This window comes from Dasypus novemcinctus, chromosome 6 (genome assembly GCF_030445035.2).
Source record: "Dasypus novemcinctus isolate mDasNov1 chromosome 6, mDasNov1.1.hap2, whole genome shotgun sequence".
Taxonomy (NCBI): Eukaryota; Metazoa; Chordata; class Mammalia; order Cingulata; family Dasypodidae; genus Dasypus; species Dasypus novemcinctus.
The window spans coordinates 10,199,848-10,225,725 of record NC_080678.1 but is presented as its reverse complement, the minus strand read 5'-3'; the positions used below and the strand labels follow the sequence as shown (position 1 = coordinate 10,225,725).

Sequence of the window (25,878 nt, the reverse complement as noted above, 5' to 3'; positions counted from 1 at the left end):
GTCGCTTCTACTCTCTGGGCCTTGACTTACGAATGTGACCCTGGACACTTCTCCAGCCAGTGGGAGAATCAGGACCCCAAAACTGCCGTCATTCTCTCCTGAATCTGTCTCCATGTGAATCTGGGGGTTGGGGAGACTGTAAACCCAGCATGTCCAAGATCAAGCTTTCCCCAGCCCACTCCTCTGTCCTCCCAAGCAGAGCCGGCAGCCACCATCCAGGCAGCTGTGGCCAGCTTGGCCCGTCCCCTCCTGCCTGTCCAGCTGAGGTGCCCTCAGCCAGGTCTCCCATGCCCTAGTCCATAATTACAGCCGTTTTCCATGTGGCCATTGATACAGCCAGTTCTTGTTCTTCTCTCTCCATGCTCTCCTTTCCTAACTCAGAGTCAACTTAGGAAAATGCACATTAGCAAACCTCATGCCCAACTCCTATTCATTCTTCAAAACCCAAGCCACATGTTATCTCCTCTTTCTGTGGAATTTAGAGAATTCCTAAGTCTCCCACCCTTCTGTCTTCCCCCAAGCCCCTACAGAATGAATTGTTCCTCTAGCAGGGCTCTCTCCACAGTTTTCCTTGAGTCCACCTCATGTTCTTCTGAGGTCTGTGAACTCCCTGAGGGGCAGACCATGTTTCATCTTTTGTCTGCGATGCATCTGGCCCCATTGAAACTAGCGTATATATGCATTATATAAATGATGTACATATATATGACACAGAGAGATCCCATTCCAATCTTTTCAAATATTAGTGATTTGCATTTACCAGCTTTGTTACAAGATGCAGCCTATCTGTTTCTTCCTGGCCGGCCATTTCAATGGTAGGTGCACGACCTCTGGTGCATGCAGTTCACTATAAGAATGAAAATACCAGAAATGGATGGGCATTCAAGAATATGGATACTCAAACTATATGTAATATCCTCTTTTCCTGGTGTGCATTGACAAGGAAATTGTGAATGACAATTCTTTTTAAAAAAAAAACCAATAAGCCCTTAGACAGGTATCCTATTTATAAGTTCTACTTGGAAGTATCCAAAGTTACAATTAGCCAGCGACCTTTTTAAGTACATCCTGGCTGTGTTCTCTGATCGCATCGAAGAAACAGCCTTTCTAGGGTTGACTAAAGCCTCTTCCTTGGGGGGTCCACCTTGCCTGTGACTTTTCCTGGAGTGTGGAGGCTGGTCTGGTACTATAGAGAGGTTGAAATGGAAATCCTTGAGCCCTATGCATAGCTCTGTCCACAGTAATCTCTCCAGTAACAAAGGGACCAGAAGACTAGCAAGATTGTCCTCTGTGTGTTGGGCATATTTGATGCCGCCCTCCTTGCAAGCCACAAAGATCGTATGCTACAATTACAAGAGCTCGGTCATCAGCAGGTGTAGCCTGACCCAGGTGGAGTCCACGAGCAGCATGTGCTTTTCTGTCTTGGGGCAGAAAGTGCAGCTTGACTGTAGCTGAGGGGCGAGAACACACACCTGCCCTACATACAGTCCAAGGTTGGGTGCAGTGAGTTCTTGTAGTGGCACTGGTGGGAGGGTAGTGAGCGTTGGCTCTCGCCTCACCTCGCTCGCCATCTCGTCTTGAAGATGGGTCATCTCCTGTCCAGGGAGGGCAGGCGACTTGCGGAGGCCCCAGGGCTGCAGCTAGGGGCACAGAGAAGCCCGACACCCCTGAACTCTAGTTCTAGTCCACTACAAGGTGCTTCCCTCTTTCTCACGAGAGCTGAGACAGCGGCCTTTACTGATAGGGAGCGACGATAGTTCTTATTGTCCAGATGAGAAAACCCTCAGCTCCGTGGTGCGTGTCCTCTAGTCTAAACCCCAGCGTTGTTCCCATTCCCCGGCCTTGCTGACCATAGGAAGAAGCTTCTCAATATAATTAGCCTTTCTCTGCTGAATACATTTTCACTAATTGCTTTAAAAATAAAATGTTGAGATGAGTAATCGGTTTTCAGTTGCATTTCAGAGATTCATGTCAGAATTAAAGTGTTACATCTAGATCATGGCACATTGGGGGAAAAACATAAGATATATTTAGAATTCTAATAGAATAGGAAAAACTTGGATTATTGGCTTTAGACATTTTCAGGAGAACTTTGAGGCCTGTCCAAGTCCTTCTCTCTTTTCTGATTTAGGATTTGCTTTATTAAGAAATTATGTCCCTGTCCCAGAATAACACTGAGTAAGGTTTTCTACCGTGATCCCTTTCTGTCATCTTCCTCCCACTCCATCACTCACTGTAAATACTAAGAGCCCAGCACTAAATATTAAACAAAAGGCTAATTTCCTCCACATCAGTTCATGTTGTTAAAGAACTTAATATGCACAAGTGGTGGTAATTGAAGCAGGGCTGAAAGGGCACTTCCACTAAGAGATAATCACTAAATGACAAAGGCTGCAAAGATTTCTCTCCAAGTGGGCTGTGGACAGAGAGAATGGGCACCACTTCTGCATACAAATGCAATTACCTCTTTTAACAGTAAGGCTCCATTAGCCCGAGTCTTTCAGTGCCATTGGCTGTCTTGATCAGGCAGCATCCTTCCCAGCCTCCTTTTTTTTGCAGTACCATGGGAATCAGTGAAATAGCTGCAAGGATTTCGATTATCAATGCTAATTTTATCGGGGAGTCTTTGCAGACCTTATATTGTATGCTCTTATTGGTGATACAATAAATTACCAAGTGTGATAGGAGAACATGTAACCCATTAGTTCAGTGAATTCCTCATTCAGTTTCTTAATATTTGGATATTTTCCTCATCTTTCCTTAAGTCTTGCAGTCATTTTGGGAAAGAACTTGCATAATTTAGGAGCTTCCCCCTTGATAAACAGCCACAGAGTGCCATGGCCTGAAAAGTTCCCTTTCTGCAGCGAGGCATCCCCTTCTACTTTTGGGGTAGCTCTATCTCTTTCTCCCCAGATGTTCAAACGCTCTAGCCTGGGGTGCTCTGGAAACCCATCTACCCCTCCCCAGCATGGCATCCTTCCAGGAAGAGCACACTGGCCTCCTCCTCCTCCTCCTCCTCCTCTGACAGCCAGGTTCTTGTATCCCTGGCCTCAGCACAGAGGGCACCCTTTTTGTCCGAGCCCTATTGTCACCCTCTTCACAGGGTCTTATAGCAAGGGGTGTGCAGGGGCGGGCTTCAGCCAGAATGGACGCCCCTCCCCAGGCCGCAAGTGCAGAGCCTTCTCCCCGTGAATAAGTGCCCGCAGGCTCAAATGGAAAGGGCTCAGGCCTTCTATGAAAGCTCTGCCTTCAAACTCCTTGAATCTGACCCCCCCTGGGCCATTTCAAAGGTCGGAAATATGACAGAGACGAAAGGCGGCCCGAGCTCCCTCCCTCGAGTCCTGGTGAGCACGGCCGCGTTGCCGCCTGCTCCGGCTCTGGGCCCGCTCATTTGCCCACTGCGTATTTATTGGGGTCACTCCAGGCCAGCTTGGTGGGGGCCTGAACTATACAGAAATGAAGATGTGCGGGCAGTGCCTTCCTGGAGGCTCCTGTCACTTCACGTCTCAAAACCAATGGTAGGAAGGCGAATGTTTTTCAAGAAGATTCTGGTGAAGATACTTATTTAATGAATCTGAATCAGCATTATTATTTTTTAAAAATCTTGCTTTCATGCCCCAAAGCCTTTGAATTGAGGTTGGCACATGCCGTGTTCATAAAAACGTGCAAATTTGAATTCAAGCCATTTCCCTACAGTACGATTTGACCAATTAGCCGTTTCAGTAGAGAAGGGGGTGAGGAATTTGCTGTAGTGTGTCTCACTGCTCCTTTTGCAACAAAAATCCGAGCAAAAGGTGAATCACCAGTAGGGTGACTCATCACATTTGTCTAACAAAAGAATTATAAGATAGGCTGGATACAAACTGCTTGTGAGCAGAGATTATATTAGTAATTTATCCTTAAAACATTTTCTGAAAGAATTGCCCCATATTTTGACAGGGAATAGGGATGATAAGCCAAAAAAGTTTTACTAAAGAAAACTGAAATTTGACTCTCTCTTAATCATCTTTCATGCTGAGATGGTCGTTAATTAAAATTTCCCAATTGGTCTGGCTCAGAGATGGAGGGATGTCACCTGGAAAAGAAAAAGTGATCATGTCAACCCATTATCAAAAAGATCCCTCTTGAGCCTTTGGGTTTCAGTGGACTAGGCAGTGGGGCAGTCAGTTCAGGACCCAGAACTCTTGTTCAGCCCTCCCTAGGTTGGTCTACAGATAAGGTTCAAGATGTTACTCGGTTGGGAAGCACTTCTGGTACTGCTCACACCGTCACCTCCAGTGGCACTTGCAGAATCACTCAGACCATTTCTTTCTTACCCATAGATCACGGATCACAGCATCTCAGGACCTTCCCGATCTATCCTTTGGGGTAGGTCCCCTGAGACTTCATGATGTCATGGTCACGGCACCAAAGAGCCAGAAGCAGCTCAGCCCTGACCTCTGAGGCATCCGCTGCCTGGGCAGGTGGCTCTGGAAGGCCGATGTTTGCTTTCTCTCATGGTACCAGCAGCTTTTTTTTTTCTGTTATTGCTTCAAGACTTTTTGTCCTTGTGATACTTTTTCCCAGTTCTCTATATTTCCATGTCAGAACTATTTTTTACAAATATGTACCACCACTCATGGCTAAAAGTACAAATGTGTTTTGAGAAAGCACCACATAGCCCCCTCTTGAACACAGCACCCTTTTCATCTTCCTGCATCAAGTGTTACTAGAACACAGCTGATTTTTATGCACCCAGAAAAGGGTTCTTGGGTTTGGAGGGAAAAGCAGTGCGTAGATGCAAGACAGCGGGTCAAATTCATTGACCTCCTGGGCTCTCTGCCTGCCAGCAAGCAGGTATGACAAATTGCAGCATTTGGACCCTGGCAGCCACAGTGGCTTTGGCATTTCTTTATTTTGAAACTCTTTAATATCCTCGATCCCAAGGTACTGCAGGTAGCCCGTGGAATGGACCGAGAAAGGAGGTGGAGATTGTGATGTGGGATTTCCAGGGAGTCTCTCCAACCATTGGGATGCTAGCCCTGGTACCTGAGTGCCCAAGCCAGCCTTTGAACCAACTGCAAAGTTGTTGACTTTGCACTAATTCTTTCCCCTTCTATTTGACAGTTTCTCTGTTCTACACTGGAATTAAGGACTTTGTAAGTTTTCAGGGTGGGGAGGAGAAATGGACTTAAATCAATAGAGCCACTGAAACATGCAAACGTCTTCTGACTCCTTTTGCACCTGTGCTTCTAGGTGCTGGGGCTGGCCCTGTGCTTTCTGGGTCACCTGCCAAGGGGATCCTACTGCTGCAAGACTCTTGGGTTCTGATGCCTTTCTAACCACACAAATCTCTATTCTCTAAGAAGTACTTGGCATGGGAGATTGAGTCATGGAGCACATAGAAAGCTGGAAAATCACCTCACTAATCTTTGTTCCACCTTCGACCTTTTCTTTGGGCAATGGGAACCATGAGCAAAGTTACTTATCCCATGGTATCTACAGCTCCTAGAAAGACTGGGGGGCTTCTGAGAGGCAATGCAGTTTTCTATTTGCTCTGTCCTATTAGTCCTTTTTCTTCCTTTCCTAGCCAATGTGCTGGATCAATCAAGCCTGTCCTTTCTCAAGACATGACTGGCCCAGTTCCAGGGCCCATGCCTCTTCCTAAGAGGCTTCTTGTTCACCCATGACCCTCTGCTCTTACGTCTTGAGCTGCCAGCTTACCAGGATATTGTATTTGTTCCTGGACTTGTTTATGCCATTTGAACTCTAAATGTGAATGTTATGTAAGCCAAAGAACTATAACTAAGACATAAGAGAACTGTATGAGTTAGATGCTTTGGAAAGAGTAGGGTGCTGAAAAAAATGAGTTTAAAAAGGGTGTGGGCAAATCAAATATACACCAGCAGGATTCCGAAATCAGCTTCTGTAGCAAGACCATGCTCCACTTTCAGAAAAGGAAAATGGGTGTAGTTTATGGAAAGATCCTGGACTCTAGTAGAATAGCACCACCATTCAAAATCAAAAACCCCAAAACATCTAGACCTCACCTCATGAGAGGGGCATAATTTTAAATCATATAAATTAAAGATTTCAATTTATATGATTCAAATTTGAATAAGATGTTTAAGTTAGGTGCACATCATTTTGTATGACTTTCTCCTTGTCTGACTTATCAATTAACTAATCCTCATCCCAGCTGTGACTTCCATTTTCCCATCCCTTTCTCACTCTTTCTACCGAACACTCTTGTCTAACCACAATACCCAGGATAAAGAGTAAGTGTTACCTTTTAATTATTTATAATACAAAGGGAAAGGAAAATGGGGAACTGGAGTTTGAGGAGCTGTATATGTCCAACTGGATAGTGGTGTCAAGATCTTTATTGAATAGTTGTTGGAAAAACCCATTGAAATACTGAAGACATTGGGGGCTGTGAGAGTCCAGCTGAAATGATTTTGCACAGAATGCACCACTGACCTGCTCAGGAAGCTTTCCAGAGTAATTAACTCCTGTTTGCAGCAGAAGCTTAGGGTTGTTGGTTTTTTATTGTTGTTACCTTTCTAAAAGAGATTTTAAAATATATTGAAAAAAGAGATCTGAAGCTACTCTTCTTCCCTGGCCCCACCTTGGCCTGGGATGCTTTGCTCATTTGTAGAGCACTGATGCTTTACAAATAAGTACCTGGTATCTCTTCAGTTACTGAAGACTCACATTGCCGGGTCACAGTGTCCTTATTGTCCCATCTTCAAGGACAAGGACTCAAAATGTAGATGTGCATTTTCCCAGATGGTATGAGAGCACCATGGCTCAGTCCCTCCACCTGGTGGGTCACCTCTTGTTTTGGCAAATTCCCGTGGTACTTGCACACATGCAGTCCTTTTGGGAAGTGGGTTGGCAACTGGCGTATTGGAATTCCTGCAAAATACTGGTTGGGCCAGTTCTAAATAATAACCGCTCAAGACTGATTTCTGAAAAGACAAATTCCTGCCCTTCAGAATCAAGTTAAATCTCTTTTAGTATCACTTTTTATGGAAGTTACTTGGGGACTTGAGCTAAATTTATTTAAATTACTTCGGTTAAGTCAGACAAGGTCCTCGTAATTCTTTTTCAGTTGCCCACAAAATGTTAAATAGGTTTAGGCTGAACAAGCTCGCTCTTTCTCTGAACTTTCTCTGGAGATCTCTGCTCACTTCTGGCTTGTTGCATTAAAAGCTGGGATGAGCTTTTGCTCCCAAAGAAAGAAAAGCTGAATTGTGAGGAGGTACTAGGGATTCTCCGTTCTTCACTTCTTTTTCCAGTTTATTGATGTCAGGGAAGGGTTATTTTACCTCACATCTTTATGCTGCTGATTGAGAATTCTCAAATCAGCAAATACGATTCTGAATATATTTGGAATATGATTGCAGCAAAAAGATTCCCAGTAAGCAGACTTCTCTGAGAAGTTGCTGTCACTGAGTTTGTAACTTGGAGAAGTTCTGTAAGAAAACACTTGCACGGGTATTTGATTTTCCCCTCCTCATCGGCAGTAGCCAAGAACCATACAGGGACTTGGCATGGGGGCTGCTCCAGAGGTCGTGGCTCCTGCTGCCAGGAGGCCTCAGCCCTTTGCCTGTGGCTTTTATAAGATCTCAGGCTGGCGCTGGCTCCAGAAAGGCAGGCTTGCACAGCCTTGACATGATTGACAGTTGGCCAGGACTGTCTGGGCACTGTAGGCTGTTGGGCAGCATACTGGCCCTTATCCATGAGATGCCAGTGGCATCCCCCCAGGTGAGACAACCAAAAATGTCTCCAGACACTGCCATATGTCCCCTGGGAAGCAAATGCACCCCCAGGTGAGAGCCTGTGCAGTGTGCTAATGTGTCATCCCTGCTCATCTCTGCCTTGGGGGTGCTTCTGCCTGGCCCTGACACGTTTAGCAGGGGACCCAAGGCTGTTTTTAAAGAACCCTGGCCTGGGCCTGCAATGCTGTGCCCTGGCTGGTGTCATGCAGGGCCAGAGCCGTGCTTTCCCTCCGAAGAGGAATCTGAAGGCTCCAAGACTGTGTGGCCTCAAGCTTTTTGCTGTATTTCAGGCATTTGGATCCTCTCCTCATCTCTGCCTTCTTACGCAGAGGATGATGAACTTGAAGATTCTTTTTAGAGGGTGTTTTGGGGGCGGGGGTTTAGATGTGCAATTATGCATTTAGCATTGGTTTTTGGATAACTTGGTAGATAACTGAAATTACTCTTTAGGCTTAATTTTTTAAAGAATGAGCTAAATCATAGCATCTCTTACTGCTCTCATGTTTGGCTTGTGAAAATTACATTCTTGAAGAAAGAAAAAGATGGTCACCACTCTGGAAGGTTGTAACCATTCTCAAAATCCTAAATTACTGCTTAAGGCCTAACATGTTTTTTCCCAGTACAACGTTCCTGCTGGATTCTGGCATCTTGTTGATGTCAGTAATATAAACAGACCTCACAGGAAACATGAAGGGCAGCTGTAGAGCCTCCAGGCTGGGAATTCAGCCCCAAGGGATACGAGTGCCCCAATCTTTGTGAGTTCTCTATGAGCAGCACATTTAGTGAGGTTTCAAGCCATCCATCTATACCATCTGAGCAGCTTATATTTCACAGCCTTTCCAGAATACATCGTACAGTGCTCATGGCTATCGATTCCCATGGAGCAAGCCATCAAACTTATAACCAGTTCTTGAAAACACTAGGATGCATTTGCAAGATAAATGGGTTCCAGCTGTACCTCACCCCATGATTACATACCTGGGGTCTAGTATTTAGAGATAGTTTAGAATTACAGTCAAGTGAGGCAGTTTACTTTTTGGTCTGATGTAATCCTCCCAGCATGATCCCCAAGTCTTCTTGCATTCGTGGGTAAACAGCATTTGTCACTCATAATAAAACAGTGGGAAGAGGGGAACATACCTATAGATAATACATGCACTGTTTCTGCACGTGTCACAATTAGCTGTGTCTTGCCCAGTCCGATATGAAAGCCTACAAGATAAGAACAGGAAAGCATTACAAGCGGTGGCTGGGGTCGCTGGCCTTTACAGAGCAGATTCCTCAAATCCGACGCTTTCCCAATGGCATTGCTGGTCATGGCGATGGAAACGGAGTCATGTAGGTTCCCTCTTGGCCTCTGCCTCGAGTGTACACCACCAATGCCATGTCTACAGCTAAGGTGATCGTTACGCTGGATTTAGAATGAGAACATAAGCTGCTGGGTGAAGTAAACAATCCCAGTTTGTTCTAAGCCGAGAGTATGCGGGATGTTTCATTGTAGCTTCATATTTCCGGTGCTTTAATGAAGTTGTGAGGAAAAACCCCAGCACGGATCGGCTGACCGAGGCTTGTGAGTGCCCTGCCCCCTCCCATCCTGATAGGGCAGGGGTTCGACTGCCGACGGCCCGCAAGGCAAATGTGCCCATCTGTTTCCAAACAGCAAGATGAGACTGTTTTTTAAATACTTTTAAGTGTTTGTGGAAAATCAAAAGAAAAAGAGTAGTTTGTGACACATGAAAGTTATATGAAATTCAAATTTCAGTGACTATAAAGGAAGTTTGAATTTCATCAATTAAAAAGAGGTCAGCATTGGGAAATGGAGGTAGCTCAGTGGTTGAGTGCCTGCTTCCCACGTACAGGGTCCCGGTTTCAATCCCCGCTATCTCCAAAAGAGTGAAAAAAGAGAAGTAACGGTTATGTCAGTGCCTACACAGTAGCTTTGACTTTGCCTTTTGGCCTCTAAATCCCAAAATATTTACTGTGCAGCCTTTTAGAGAAAAAAGTTTGCCATCCTCTGAGCTAGAGCCTCAGACTACCATGCGGTGTCTTCCAATATGCTTTCTCTCCCAGTATTCCCTGGTGAGTTCTGTCGGCCCTCTGAGGCCAGGAAGATATTTTTTTTCCTTGTGCAAGTTATTTGGGAATACCAGTAGAGGAGGTGAGAAAGAAGGGAAGGAAGCACCATCATAACAAGTTAGCACTGTCAGAGGAGCTCGAGCCCCCAAGGAGCCCTGGCTATGGGTGGAACAGGGCAGAGAAGTTGGGTCCTGATCCACCAAGGCCCCTTCTGTCACTGATTTGAGGCCTGCTTCTGGGTGCATTAGTGCCCCCCAGCACTTCCCGCTTGCCCCAAGCAGAAGCAAAGTGTGTCTCCATAGTCAGAGGAAGGCCCGCAGGCAAAGAGCAGGTGTTTGCAGTGAGCCGCCCTCTGTGTTCAGAGGTGATGTGGGCAGGGTGGTGGTGCCTGCCACACTCTGCTCTTCTGCTCCCCTTCTAGACTTCCCTTTTCATGTGCCTTTGTGGTTCATCCTCTACCCTGAAATGTTTGGTGTTCTCCAGGCTTAAGCCTTGACCCATTGCTCTCCTCAAGCCTCAGGCCCTTCTGTCTCCTCTCATGGTTTAAGTGGCGATAGGTTCCAGGTATCAGCCACGGCAGACTCAACATCTCCTGGACTCAAATCATCACCTCTACCTAAAAATCTGCCCCCTCCTTGCATATTCTGCCCACGGGTGGCACCATGGTCCAGTGGTCACTCTAGGAACTAGGTATCGTGCCTTGGTTCTTCCTCTTCCTCCCTCTTCCCATCCCATCAGCCACCGCATCCTGTGGCTCGGCTTGCAAACATTGCTCAGAGTCTGTGTCGTCACCCCCCTCCCCCAGTGCTTAGGTCTGCGCCCTTGGCGCCTTGCAGCTGGAGTATCCCAGGAACCTTCTAACCGGCCTCCCTACTGCTGACTTGAAAATTAATCTCCACTTTTGGAGTATATTGTGTAAGTCTGAATAAATGTTAAGGTTTGGTAATGGGGAATTTCTTGATCATGTCTGAGTCGTCTTGAAAATCTCTCAGCCCTGGCACTTTGAGAAACTAGATTGAGCATGCTCTCTCAGTGTTTTCCTAACCACTTTGACTGGCCTTTCCTGTCTGAAGTTTTTAACATGAAGACATATTTTTTTCTGAATATTATGTTGTACCAAGGGACAAACATAACTAGAATCTGTTAAATCTGTAGCAGGAGAAAAGCTTCCATCTGAAACTCTTTGGGGCCAAATGTATATTTACAGAGTCACTCAACATTGTAATAGTGTGCATAGAAGGTTTTCTGTCAACATCGATAGTCAATATTTTTATCACTTTCACTATGTAAACTTCAATGCATCATGGATTTTTAATTGAAAATAACTTTTGCTTTCCTTTATTTTGCATCACATAAATATTTGACAAAAGGATTTCCTACTTAATGCAGAGATGATCTCGGGTGGCTTTGGTAAACTCAGACTTGACCTTTGAGTTCTGCACAACTTATTTATTAATCAAATGACTATATTTTGCCCAAAACTCTTGAGCAAGAATTAGCTGCACTTGCATTGACATTTCTCCCTCCGCATTTCCCGTATTTGGGCAGCTTTGGATACGCACATTTTGCCTTTCAGATCTCCCCTTGGCTTTGTCTGGAGAGAGGAGGAATGAACTGCTAGTGCAGTATGCCTTTTCTCCAAATACAGTCATTTTTCTTCCTTTGCCCTTTCCTCTTGATGTGCTCTAAGAGGGCATTCTTCTTGAGCCTTCCCACCTGGCTCCTAATTTGCTGAAGCTGTTCTCAGGTTCCTCCCCTTCATGGCATTGACCAATACCCACTGCATTCCGCCATGCCCTAGGTACATATAGGTACATATAGGTACACATGTAAGTCCTTTCTCCTTCCAGCTTATTCTTCTAGAGCTTGTTCCTAACCTCATTTCTGACCACAGGCATTTTGTATAGTTAAGCACTCAAGCCAAGCCCTAGCACTGACTTACCAGATGTTCATTGTGTTGTCAAGTTCTCGGGCTGGTGTGCAGATGCAGTGCTGCTCTATAGATGCAGTGCTGCTCTACTGTGGTGTTGTACAGAGTGCGAGAGCCAGCAGGTAAAAAGACATCACATGGCGGTCATCAGTGTATGCTAGTTGAATCCAGTGTTTAGTCTTTTAAAAGGGGCATTTCTTATCTGAGGGGCATGCGTTCTGGGTGCCCAGGAAAGTGTGAATTCCAAGCATGTCGAACCCTCCTGTCCTTGACCTCTGGACAGCTCAGCAAGAGCAACAGTGCCTTTCTAACCTGTATCGTATAGTTTCCAATGTCTCTCACAGTTTTGCCTTGAGTCCTCAAACTGATGATGCTATCCTCATTTTGCAGAGGAGATACAGTAACACTGCAGGCTCAGGAGTCATTATTCTTTGACCCCAGGCTTCTGATGGCCCGTGTCATCCTGCTCATACCTTGGGACTGGTGTGCTGTACTCAGTGTAACTAGTAAGTTGGGACAGTCTATGAATTAAGCACTGGCAGAGCAGAGGCTTTAGCTCCTCGAATGCACAATAGGATTCTCTTCCAGAACCTTGGAGATCTTCAGTTAGATATTGCTTTTTCCAGTTCTTGCTGAAAAGACTATTCTAATCACCTTTAAAAAGCACAGTTTTTCCTTCTTACAGCCAGGCATCTAATGCTATTAAGTGTCTAGTAAGTAGCAGGCATCATTCTGGGTACTTGGGAGTCTTTTGTGAATAAGATAAGAGTCCTGTCTTCATGGAGCTTACAGTAGATTGGGAGAGGTAGATCAGCAATGCATGAATAAATGCAAAAATGAACGAACGAATGATTCATGAAGCCAATTTTGAGATTGCTAAGAACCATGGAATATTGTGAAGGGGTAATCAAAAGGCAGTAATTTGTCCAGAGATTCAGGGTCGAGTGTTCCTAACAGAAGGACCAAACTATGTGAACATCCGTCACTGAGAATGATGTTGGCCTATTTGCAAGGTAGAAAAAAAGGCTAGAATAGATTGAACAAATGGAAGTGGAGGGAGATGAAGTCAGATTATGTAAGACTGGAAGCTCTTTGGACACTATTTTAAATTTAATAGGAAGCCAATATAGTATTTTTCTTGTAGGTAGTAGAAAAAAATATGGAAATCACTTCCTCCTGACTTTTACTCTCATCCCTCTCCTCATTCTACACCACCACTTTCATTTGACTTCCTTTCTTTTCCTTCTTTTATTTCTAACACATTCTAATTCATTCAATGTTAAAACATGGCATACTTTGACTTTGGCTGATGCCTGCTGATAAGAAGCAAATGAGTCTGTGCTCACTCTTTTCCAGCTAATTTAGAAGTAAAAAAAATTAGTAGTCCATCATGTCTGAACAATATATTCAGGACCTCATTGCAACTTTTCTTGGATTCTTCAGAGGTTTCTAAGATTTTGTTTAAAGGAATCAAAAGTTTGGAGTCCATAAATTTGGTTTATAGTAAATAAAGGTCAGTGGAGAGATTAATTTATAGATAAAATTTCAACACCTTGTTTCCCGTGGTTAAGTCATAGGTTGCCTCCAGGAGCTAATGTCAATTTGGGTATTCCTGCTAAAATTTTATTAAGTATTAGGCATTCTGAGTCAAAGGCTTAAAACTATGTAGTCCATTATGCTTATTGATAATTCATCTAATGGTCCTTGGAGCTTCCAAGATGTAGTGCTTGGCTTCCCTGATGATTTTATAGTGCCCTTAATAATTGCGCTGGAGCATCTAAATGATGCTCATTCAAATACAGATGAAGCAGAGTTCTTTCTACAGGACGGAGAACACAAAAGTGCTGTTATGAAGTTTCACCATTTCTTCCCTTATCAACTTTGAAACACGTCATAAAAGCAGTGCTTGGAATGATGATCTTTCTAGATTGCCCTTGCCATGAAGAAGAGCAATCCAGAAACATTGGATGGATGGAATAGGTACTCCTTCTCAGTGACAATTCAACTAGAGAACTTCTGTGAGTTAGAAGTCTGGAGAAAAGAGAGCTTCTGTTAATGGTGTAAAAGTTGTGAAGGAAGAACATCTGGATAAAAAATTGTAAATTTTATGTCTTGCAAGTTAGTGGCTACATTTGTACAGCTCTTTCCCACTTGGGGGAGTCTATAGCTTATGTAGGTTTCTAAACCCTATGCTTGAGCCAATGCTTGCTACCCTCTGGCTGCCCAGTAAATATTCATTTAACCTAGTTATACAGTCATTCTTGTGTTCTCATATCAAAGTCTGTATTAATCCTAGATTCCAACTCAGTGCAGAATGACAATGAGAAGGATAAACTGTGAAAAGCTTTGGGCCCCCTAAGTATGCTCATTATGCATTTGGATGTGTTAGTGCGTTTTTGTTGGTGGCACTCACTGTTGTATTATCATGGTTAGTTGTCCTTGGTCAGCATTTTCTGGTCCAACAATATGGCACTCAGCCCAATGGACAGTGCCAAGAGCCCGCGGCATTGTATTTTCAGGGCCATGTGTGACATCACAGCGTCCAGATCACAGCTGTCAACCTCCTCTAACCCAGGGTCTCCCTCGATGCTCTTTGGACCCTGATGGGTCAGGAAGTGCTTTACTGAATGTTCAAGGAGACTAGACACGAGTGATAAAGTCATGAGGGATGTAAGCAGGGCCTATGGCAGTGTGAGCAGAAGCTGCAGTTCAGGGTTTGCTAAAGCAGAAGAATTTAGAGAGGCTAGTTGTACAAAGGCGTTTTGGTGGAATCCAGTTTCTCAATCACTTGCAGGCCTACTCTGTACTGAATGAGATTTTTTCACAGGACTTTACTCCATGCTGAAGAAAGTAACATGGATGTGGTTTATGAGAAACAGTATGGACCTCTAGTGGGGACACCCAGAATCAAAGAAAACATTTGAACCTCCTCTCTCTTATGTCCTGGAAGCCTGCAGGTTACCTGACTCAGCATGTGGTGCACAGCGTTTCTAGCTACCTGCCGCTCTCACAGTGATCTGCTCTAAGCCTTTAGTTAATGTTATTGAAATTCCAGAATATACAAAATAAACTTTCATATAGAAAAAAAAATGAGCAATTATTTAGGTAGGCAAGTCTCTAGTTATTCCTATTGAGATTCATTAGAAAAAAAGACGATTGGGAGTAGACCCAGGACAGAGCTTGAGCAGCAGTTTTGTAACAAAGCCGTAGGATTAATAAAGGAAGAAGAGAGAGCACCCCCTTTAGCCGCTGTGCTGCCCCACGGCCACGGGCAGGGTGGACAGGGGGGACGGACAGCACCTGCTTTTGCATCAGGGCATCACAGGGAGGTCTGAGGGAGCACAGCTGTCGGTGGAGAGGGCGCTGAGAAATGCCAGGGAAAGGTCACCCACGCCTTCTTCCTTGCCACACGTTAAAGCCGCTCAGTGACTCGGAGACGGGGAAGATGGGTCCTGGGAGGCATAGCGAACAACTCGGAGTCGAAAAATTAAAAGACCTTAATTGTTTGCTTAAAAGGTCAGGGACAGAGGGAAAAGTCCCTTACTGTGCTTGTTATCCAAAGCAGAGGCCAACCAAGTTACAGGCATCTCAGAGAAGAAAGGTTGGCCAATGGAAATTGATTTTATGGTATCTAATGCTAATTACTAGCATTGGTGTGTTGGCTTGACGTGAATGTGCTGTATCTCCTGTCCTCTGTTAGACTATGTCAACATTTTTTAAATCCTTCAATTGGTTCACTCTGGGCCACGGTCCTATAATCCTATTATCTCCATGATGTCATAAATTCTCAATAGAAAAAAAAAGTCTCCTCACTCTGCCGGGTGATTATGGACGACACATTGGCCATGTCCAGTCTGGCTGTAGATTTCAGGAGATCCTTCTCTGCTACACCACATGCCTGTTAGTGTGCATGCAGCTGTGTGCTCCTCCCTGATGCTCTGCTGTGTCACATAGTGCAGAGAGAGCCAGCGACCCCCTTGCTCGTTTACTGTTCTTTTTTAATGGCATGGTAATTTTCAGCAGGTTCAGAGTTTGTAGCGTGCAGGCAAACAGCATTTTGGACAATGCTAAGATCTGGGCATGATCCTTTAAGTGTGGGCTTCAGAAATACTAGCTACATAGGGTACTGGGATTGTCAAACTGAATTAATGCAACAGCTGTGTCCTGCGGCTGCACACGAGGCTCTGCTAGTCTGCAGTTGCCGCAAAAATGAAAAAGGCACGGTCTCTGCTCTCAACAATCATTTTATGCAGTTGTTTAATTTATTCTCTTAATTTTGATCTTTCTTGTTCTCTCAGCTTCCTCACCCAGTGCCAAAAATGTTTTTTCTTCCTCATTCTAGTCCAGGTTTGTATTCCAGCTGTCCCTTCTTGATAACTAAGCCATCATTTATGTCAGCATCTTAAAGGCCTCTTTCCCTTAATAGTCTTAAAGTGATATTAATTTGAAGCATAAAATGATATCACCACTATTGGTGGGAGAAATTAGATTTCAATAAGTAGTTAAAGTGAGCAGTTCATTCCCACACAGTCCCTCCACCACTTTAAGACCACTCCTGGCAGTGGTCTGACTTGTTTCTAATTCTAAGAGTTCTCACTAGCAATTAGCCAGATTATGCCCTGAAAGTGCTATTACATCAAAAGCCTTCCCCATTTATTCATTTATATTTGTTTTAAGCATGTGACCTATTAAATGTCAGGATTTGGGGATCATCCAATTCAAAGTAGTTAACCAGTCGTGCAGTTGATTTTCCTATAAAATTCCAAGATCACCCATTTTTCTACAAATGGTATTTCCCTGGTGATGGTCTGACCAGTTCCTTTTCCCTAATAGCCATCTGTTGGCCAGGGGTAGTCTTGCTTTGTTAAGGCAAGCAATTTAGTGTTCCCTGGAGGCCTGGGAACTCTAAGCAGACAAAGCAATTTGGTGGTAGTAAAAAGTGAGATTCTGTTTGAAGACCACAGAGTTAACAGTGACCCCCAAATTGGCAAAGCTTTGTGGCACCCTTGTCCTCCCCCCCCCCCCCCACCGCACTGGTGTCATCTTAGTATTCTACAGGAGTAATGTCATTAATGCTCTTGAGGCCCCTTTAGCAGGCTGTCAATAACGTCCCCCTCCCCAGTTCCCTCTGCCAGAGGGCCTGTCACTCTGTTGTCATGACACACTTCTTCTTTATCTTTGCTTGCCCAACCAACGACTGGCATGGTCGCCACAGAAGAGGTAGCAGTAAAGGTTAGTGGAGGCATGGAATGGTGAATGAAAGAGCAAATGAAAAAATAATGTGGGAAAGTAATTTAAGCAGATCTATGACGGTTGGCTTGATCACTTTTCCAGTAAAATTAAGCAGCTATTACCTGGCATTTCAATATTAATATATTTCCAAACAACTCACATTCCCCTGTTGCTGCCTGATACCTCGAATATGGTATAACAGTGACTGTATTAGGGTGACCATTGAATCACATATGTCTAGAAAATTTTAACCAGCAATTACAAGAAACTACCTAACTTGTTTCTCTATTCTTCTCTTTTACCTGTAGATACAGGGTCAGGTGGTAAGGCCAATCCCCTGAATAGTTTTTCCCTCTCTTGGTCTAGGATTTTTTTTTTGAAGAAAGGGCTCTCACTGAAATTGAAGTGCATCAAACACCCCTTCTTTTCCACACACAATCAGGCAGTTTCCAAGAATATGATTGTGCATGTTCCAAATGCCCCTTGAGATGCTCATTGACTAAGGTGGGCTCTACAACGGAAGATATATGTAATTCCATGTTAGAACTCAGGAGAAAGCCCCTTAATGAAGTGACGGTCAGCTTGTATAACACTCTTTAGTTAGGGTCAGCTTGTATAACACTCTTTAGTTAGGCTCAATACCGCTTAAAGGGTTTTTGAGGGCTAGCCTGGGGATAAACGGGATTATCTGGGGATTTACACCACAGATAAGTTTGGCTTGTTGGCCAGTGTTCTCCAGTCCAAATATCTTGTGAAGTGACTTTTTTGGGGGGGAGAGTAACTCATTCTTAAGTTGAGCTGGGCTATCTTCTTTCCATCCATCTTAACCTTACTTAAAATTTTCAGCAGTAGGGCAGACTTCTCAAAACGGTACCTGCCCCGTTCCCCCAGAGCCAGGAGCTGAAAAGTTAACCCTTGAAGAACCAGCCCTATGTACAGCCCCCACTTTATCTTACTTAACACCTCAGGCTAATTTTCAGGAATTCTGTCTTTTTCTACTTGGCGTTCTAATTATGGACCTCAAACCAGCCAACGTAACCAAATACCTTCCCCTGTGTTCACTGTTCATCAGACATTTGCTGAGTGCTCTGTGCATGGCTCTTTGCTAGAGGAGCAACTGCTTGGATGACACAAAATACAGGTGCTTAAAATCCAGAGGACACATTCTTCTACGAGGAAGGCATTGCTTACATGGTAAGGAAGGAGGGTTGTATCACTCTGAAAGTGACACTCCTTCCATGCGGCTCCTTTGAATTTGTATTCAGACCAGCACCTGTGGGTCTGGCCCAGCTTCTCTCTTCCCCCCCAGGCAGATCTCAGCACACCCTCCTCCTAGTTCCGCCTCTTCTGTCCTGCTCTTAGAGGTCATTCCAGATCCTGGTGGGTTTCATGCTCTGATTAGGTGTCTTCCTTCCGCTGGATTGAGAGCACCTTGGGGCCATGAACATGTCGCCATCCACCTGCGCAATGGTAGCACTTAGCTCCCCGCCTTCCCCCTGTACGTCATCGGCACCTCTTTCTGTCAGGACTGCTCGCACCCTTCATCCACCCTTGAGCACCACGGAATGTGTCCCCTGTTGTTCTCCGCTAGTTTGCTTTTTGCCCGTTTTCCTCTCTTATAACATAAGCTCCATGAGGGAGACTTGGTCTTGTTGTTCCCTGGTGAAGTCTCTGTGCCCATGCGGGGGTCTGCCATGTAGTGGGTGCTAAGTACCTATTTTTTGAAGAATGAATAGATGAAGAATCTATGTGAGTAGGATGATAATATCCTTTTCTTTCTGAAAAGGAAAATTGAGCTGTCAGTTTTGTGTTTCCAGTTTGATCAGGTGATAATATCTGTCTATACAGTAGTAACATTATCCCATTTTAAATTTCCCCACACAAGTGGAAAAGGTCAGTCATCTGCTGAGAAAGAGCCAGTTATTGAACTGAATGGCTTAGTCTGTACCTATACCAGGCTTCCTGGGAAATGTCAAGTCCTTTTCCCAGATGCCCTCCTGGTTAATCGGTTTCAGTGAGAACCACCCCAAGGGAGGACTCAGTTGCTTTCTTTAGACAGTGTTGACAAATTAACATTTATTGGCTTTGCAGCTCCCCAGATGTGGTGACACTCTAATTCTGGCAAGGCTCTGGCTAGCAGGGAAGCTTTTGATGCTTGTTTCCAGGACAAAGATGTTACAGTGAAACAATGGTGCCCAGTCAAAGAGCATCTGCAGCAAGTGTGAAGATGAAGCTTCGAACTCATGTGGGGGCTTGTGCCCTGGTACCACGCAGGAGGCAGGCGGCTTTCCCCGTCACCTGAGCCCCTGTCTCACCCCAGCACAGGGTCCTTATTGCCTTGGCCTCTCCGTCAGACGCTGTCCCACCTTCCTCCTTGCTTCACTTTACATGGAGCCATGCATCGAGAACAAAGTGGAATCTGTTATTATTGTACAGTCATTATTTTCAAAAATACATGCAAGTTGGGACAGAGACAAATATAGAGAGAAACATAATTATCAGGGCAGGGCTTTTTTCCTTTCGTGTTTTAGAATCATACATTGGTAATGTGGCAAATCAGACCATGCCCCAAATAAGGACAGATAGTAACTTAACTGCTATTTTGTCTGTGGACTGTCCGGTTATATCGTAAACAGGGTGAAGCTTTTATATTTCATTTTCTTTCATATACTCAAGAAATCAAGGAGATACTAAGTTGCAAAATGATGACAGTCATGATGCAATGAAGTCACTTGTCCTGGAGGCCCCAGGAGGAGTTATTAATAAGAAAAATGACTTTTTTAGGGCTGAGCTAAGGCTGAGTTGATTAACTTGTTTTCCTAGAGGACAGATAAGGCTTAAGCTATAATTTATTGAAAATTAATGAAAATGAATTTTGGTGGCACTGGCTACCAAACTAGAATGAAAAATGTGACCGTGGGTACACGTATGAAACGTATTTTCCTTCTGTGCTGCCGTTTTTTCTCCAGCTCTAGAACGATCACAGAGTGTAATTTACAGAGTCTGCCAGTGGTTCTGATGGTAAATATCCACCAAGGCTTTTATCTTTTAGTTATCATTTCTTTTGACGTGTTTCTTCAGGGCAGCTTAGTTAATGATTTTAAAAGGTTTTGTGCTTTGTTTCAAAAGCCTGCCTTGTATTTGTTTTTTAAATAAATGGTTCCCAGCTCTTTTGGCTGAAGAATAAAATCTTTAAATTTTGGTGTGTCCATTTGTAAAATTCTTCATGTCCAAGTAGGAGATTTTCATCTGGAGAGCCTAATGCTGTAACCAGTCGGATAGTGATAGGAAAAGTGTTTATTCCTTTTTCGGGGAATATACACCCAGTTTTAGGTCATATTTTCTTCTGAACTCGTTTCTCACAAATGCCCTTTCCCAAATTGACCTTTAAATACACACAAGGTTTATTTTTATTCATTTATTTTAATTTTGTCCTTCAAATTGTTTTTCAACCGAATTTGGACGTGCTTTTGAGGAAGCTGGAATGACTCGGACACGTGCTCACCCGAACGAGCCGTTGGTGGCACAGATGGTCCATGAAGGCTCTGATGGGCTTTGCCCAGGCCATCTGCTCATAGGTGGATTTTGGGGGACCTGGCCCTCGGGTGCCTACACATCAGTTATCAATGGTTTTGATTTTCTGAGATTACCTCATGGGTGGGCTGCCACTTAATGATTTATTCATCCTTTAAGATACCCTTTATTCTCGGGATCACGTGGAAATGGTGGTCTCTGCGGTATCTAGTATGCTTTCTCCATATGGGACGTATGCTTTCTCCAGAACATGAATTAGCAGGAACCTGCCAGGCCTGCGGTGGGAGCCTCTGGCCCCTTCAAGTTAAGGGAAGAACTCAGCTTTGCAGCAGGAAAAACAATGCATGTGCTCTGTAAGTCTGTGGAGGCCTATCGCATGTGCCATAGTCAAGGGAGAGAGGATGGGAGTGCATCTGAGAAGCCCAGTTGGAAATTCTGGCTAAACCATTTCTCACCAGCTTTCTGACCTTGGAGGAGTTCCTTAGCATCTCTGAGCGATAGTTTCCTTGTGGAGCTAATTCCTCCCTTGCAGTGTTAATTTGGGGATTAAATAAGAATGCAGAATAGCCTGCACATTGGAGTGGTTGAAAATAGGAACGTTTTATTGCTGGGGTTCTGCTCACAGACTTCCATGTCTCTGGAACGCTCACGTAGATCCAATGGGAAAGATAGCTCAAATAATTTTGCCTAGCTTAGCAAAAAATTGCATGGGATGTAAAATGTTTGAAAACCAGAGCTTGCATTTCATCCTTTAAAAAAAATCTGCATTCTGGGACACAGATCCATAAATCCCATGAATGTACATGTCACGCCCTGGACTGCTCATTTGATATGCACTGGTATGTCTGAATTGCCTAGTGGCTTGGTAGTGAGGCTCTTATTCACCTACCAACTTAAAAGGCCACAGAGGTGTTTGAAATCTATTTTGGCATTCTGCACAGGAAGATTATTTAAATTACATTTTCAAGTATGTGTGATACCTACATGAAGCCCAAAGCAAGAATTTGAAATGCGTTTTATATTCTTACAAACATAGTTTGCTTTATTTTTCATATTAAGGATGGAAAGGCTTATTATTTTTCAAGAATTTTAAAACTGTTGACAGAGTTATATAAATATAAGACATGGAAAAGGGTCACCCCTGTCTTCAATTAAGTGAATTAAATGCTAGAATGAATAAGCTGTGTGCTCCCATTTCAGAGTTATAAAATATGGTAACTTATACTTGGACTTTAGGACCTGAACATTTTATCTCAAATATATAAATGCCATTAGTTGCAACAGAAAAAGAGAAAAGGGATTTTCTGAAAACTATTCAAACAATTGGAACCTTGAAGGGCTAAGGCCTACGCTAGTGTGTATAGCTGTGGGTGCGATAAAGAGTTGATGAAGCGTCAAGAGGTGAAAAGGAAATACTACAGCGGGACCAGTGCATGCATTTGCTGGTGGAGATCTAGAGGGTTATGTGTTTTTTTCCCTGTAAACCGTTCTGCGTCTTTTAAGGTAAAGGCTGGAATGATGATGTCCTCAGACATCTCTGTAGAATTTGTTCTAAGAGCAGAGAGGAGCCTTTGGTCTCCTTTCCTTGGCCCTGCTGGCTTTCATGCAGGAAGAGGTAGTGCAGAGGCTAAATTAGGATGAGTGAGGACTGAATATCCGTTTTCTGTCTCCACATCATCTGTGCTGTCCATTACAAGAAATACACTTGACCTGCACGGGGCTCTGAGAACAAGTACAAAGCTCCACGTCTCCATCCTGTAATCCTCAACCCCTCCTGAACCTGGGAAATAAACAACCTGTGTAATAAACCAAGGACATGTCTCTGAAGGTGTTCAGGTTTGTTTCCTTGCTTAACCTCCTGGAATTTTAGCACTTGGAAGGTTGTTACCTGGTAACAAAGTTCCTTTGAAGGAAGTAATTCTTCCTGAGTCTGGAGAGGAGCTGAGCTCCTTCTTCTGTGTTTCATTTATTCTCCCCTGCAAGCCCATGAGGCAGAATTCTTAGCCTCTCTCTCAGAGGAGGAAGCTGAGGTGCAGAGAGGTTAATAAACTTGCCCAAGGTCACCCAGCGCCAGGGGCGGGCAGGGCAGTGTTCAAGGACTGCAGAGCCGTAGGGATTTTTATTTAATACCTGTCTCCCCCCACCCCCCCTTCCTCATTCCCGGAAAACGGAAGACTGCCCGGCTAGGGAGGCAGAGCTCAGCTGGAGACCTGCAACGTTTTAAATGTTTTGGGTTACAATAAATGTGGGGAGAGGGAGAGACGTGGAAACTGACTTTTTTAAACATTAGGAAATGAAGTGCTGACATTTCATCCCATTCAAACGGAGTGCTTAGGGACAGGAGCGCATTTGGCAGGGATCAGAACCTCTCTGCTTCTGATTTGGCTGCTGAGCCCTGTTTCCTTCTTGCTGCTTGCCATCCCCTGCTTTTCTGGGATATATGCGCCAGACGCCTGGAACGGCAGCACCGGCATCTGAGAGGAGACCCCTGGGAATTGCTTCCAGGACCCCCGAGGCAAGAGGCAGACTGTCTGGACATGCTTCTCCTCAAGATTTGGCCACTCCCAGTCAACCAGGTAGAAGACCTTGATCTCAGTTAAGTGGGTAACTTCTGGCACCAGCAACCCCATCATCCTTCTGGCAGGTGCGCTGCCAAATAGACACGGAATCTCCTAACTGCTGCCCAGCTCTCCCCTCGGCGCCAGAGGGAGGGATCTAATCCCAAGACCTCGGCATTTCCTCACTGTCCGTGATGGGGCTGCCGCCGTGCACCACTTCCATGCTGGTTCTTTCTGCTCCGTGACTTGAATTAAATTGTCCCTTTATGCACCCTCTGTGACAGTGATGCAGTATTTGTTCTGTTGGGGGCATGGGTGATTCAAGCAAACTGAGAAGAGGACTTGACAGATCCTTTTGAAGAACACCCGATTCTGAATGATTCGTCAACATAAGGACACGGGATAAAACAAGCATATCATTTCTCTCTAACTAACATCAGATATCTAGGTTAAAGCAAGCCACGGCATGGCCCTGTGTTCTGTGGCGACCTGGTCTTCCTGCTGGTGGCAGGGCGGCCTTTTTCAGGCTTTCAAGCAAAGCTGCCATGTCTATGTTGTACATACACATTACACATACATGTGTAACACTTGTAGGTGCATATGTACACACACGTGTCTAATTCCAAAGCTGGACCCCAAAGGTGGTGCAGGCTGATGCAGCGTTAGGCATCATTAGACTAAACTGCTTGCCAGTGCACTGTGAACGCCTCCAAGGCTCAGGCTGATTGCACTGGCACCCACCACTTAGGAGACACTGCAGCCTTCTGAGTGTGGGAATGTGTGGTACCCCTGGGCCTCTGGCAGCCACACAGTTGAATTGCCCCAGACCCATATCCTGCACTCGTTTCCAGTTGAGGAAATGCAGTTGCTATATTTTCATGGCCATATATTAAGGGTCAGCCAGCTAGGATGGCCCATGCAGCTCAAATAGGGCCACTGCCTGGTTTTGTAAATAGTTTAATTAGTACACAGCCAGTCATATGTACATATTGTCCACACAATGGCAGAGTTGAATTGCTGTGACACAGCCTGCATGTGGCCTGCAAACCCTAAAACTATTTGGCCCATTACAGAAAAGGTTTGCTGGCCTCTGTCATAGAGGACACTGCAAGGAAAAGATTCCCTCAAGGCCAGGCCCTTCCTTCTTAAACGCGTGCTGCACATGGCCTCCGGTCATTCTGGCTGTACCTAACAAGTGGGTCCCAGCCTGGGATGTTGACTTGTTGCCTACTCTCCTATCTCTCCCTTAGCCCTGCACTCGGGGCAGCTGGACCATCATGCCACTGAGTAGCACCCCTTTCTCAGCAAGGCTGAACAGGACCCCAAGTGACAGTGGCCCCCCTGTGAAGTGGTGAAGGACTGCTGCAGTTAACGAGAGGCTATGCATCACTGCATTTCCAGCTCTTCCCTAGGCTTTTAGACTCCTTGGGTTGGTTTGCTCTTTAGCATTTTCCAATTCAGTACAACCCATGAAGCCACTGAAGTGCCAGTCCTTCAGCTCCGCTGATGGCAATGTGTAAGGGCTTGCAGTGGCCTGCATCCTGCTGCTCTCCCCACCAGCCATGCCCCCTAACCCTGTAGCTAATACTGGGCAAATGCTGGGGACACTGACCAATAGGAGGAACTGTTTCACTCTGGCCAGGGGCAGATCCTAGCCTCATGCTTGATGGCCTCCAGTTAAGCTTCTCACATTGTTTTCAGCTCTTCGATGAGCAGAGCACCTTAGGCCATCACCAACCAATGGGCGTATCAAGACCTGACTGTATGGGTGCAAAGTCTTAGAAGCCAACAGAGCTGTCTGCACCCCGAGGCGGCTGGTGGGGCTGCTGAGGCACAGTCGGTGGTGAGCTCGATGACACCTGAAGAGCTCTGGCCTGTGGGTCGGAGGGATTTCCTGCCTGGGATCCCATGGCTGCTGTGAGGAATTAGGCCTGTTACAAGAATTGGTTGGGTTTTTGAACTCGTGCCCCATTTTCCCAGTTCTCAGTCTTCAGTGACAACATTAGTGACTCATTTAGGGAGCACGTGTGACCCTGACCTTCCTGGGAAGAGACAAGAATACTTCTCAGAGATCCAAAATAAGCAGGATAGGACTTGGCATTCTTACAGATTGGGGGACCAAACTCCACCTGCACTGCCTGAAGGTGAGCGGTTTTCGTGTATTGCCCAAACACTTTATAAGGGACTGAAAGGCATGCCTTTGAATTCTTTTTGCACATCTCCCTACGTAAGGAACACATTCAACTCGAATGCTCATCTTAGGGGGTGTCCTCCCTCAGGAACTTACTGTGTCCCAGTACACCCTAGGAGCTTGTAGATAGTATCTTTAACATCATGCCGTGTCACCTCAAGATAAGACAGAACAGAGTCACTGACATTAATGACTCGCCTAAGCTGAATGCCTTCTCCACAGATACCTTTCAAAAATCTACGCAAGCAAATGGGATTGATGAAGGAGTCTTTTATGGAAAATCATTTGGAAGCTACTGAAAGTAGGTGTGGTCAGACACATGGAGTAGAAGCTTCTGGGAAGAGCTTGCCTGACAAATGACAGACTCAAAGGTCCATCTCAAAAGGTTCCCCATTAAATGTGTTAGGAAACATGGGCTGGACGTGGCCACTGGGCACGTTAGAGGAGTGCCCTCCCAGCTCTGCCCTCAGGTCTTAAACGAGTGCCAGTCACCACCCACGCCGGGCCTGGCTTGAGCCTGGAGTGAGATGTGGAGTGTTGGGAGTAGGTTTTGTCATTTGGACTCAAAGCTTGTAAGTCTCTGAAGCACACAGC

At 45.0% G+C, this 25,878-nt stretch overlaps 2 protein-coding genes across 8 annotated transcripts in view; one reads left to right on the top strand and one right to left on the bottom strand.

Moving 5' to 3' along the window:
- DOCK1 (dedicator of cytokinesis 1) overlaps positions 1-25,878 on the top strand; it is a 522,200-nt gene that overhangs the window by 210,027 nt on the left and 286,295 nt on the right. The gene's annotated exons all lie outside the window — the stretch shown is intronic.
- Positions 1-25,878, bottom strand: part of INSYN2A (inhibitory synaptic factor 2A) — a 58,174-nt gene that overhangs the window by 7,517 nt on the left and 24,779 nt on the right. For 4 of the 6 annotated variants that reach the window (XM_058298145.2, XM_071215625.1, XM_004479328.5 and 1 more), the window contains one exon: positions 8,904-8,975. The exons of 1 other annotated variant lie outside the window; for it this stretch is intronic. In XM_058298145.2, coding sequence (XP_058154128.1) covers positions 8,904-8,975 — 72 coding nt within the window. Of the gene's footprint in view, positions 1-4,013; positions 4,076-8,903; positions 8,976-25,878 lie in introns of those variants that run through there. One more of the 6 variants, XM_004479329.5, reaches the window with a different exon arrangement.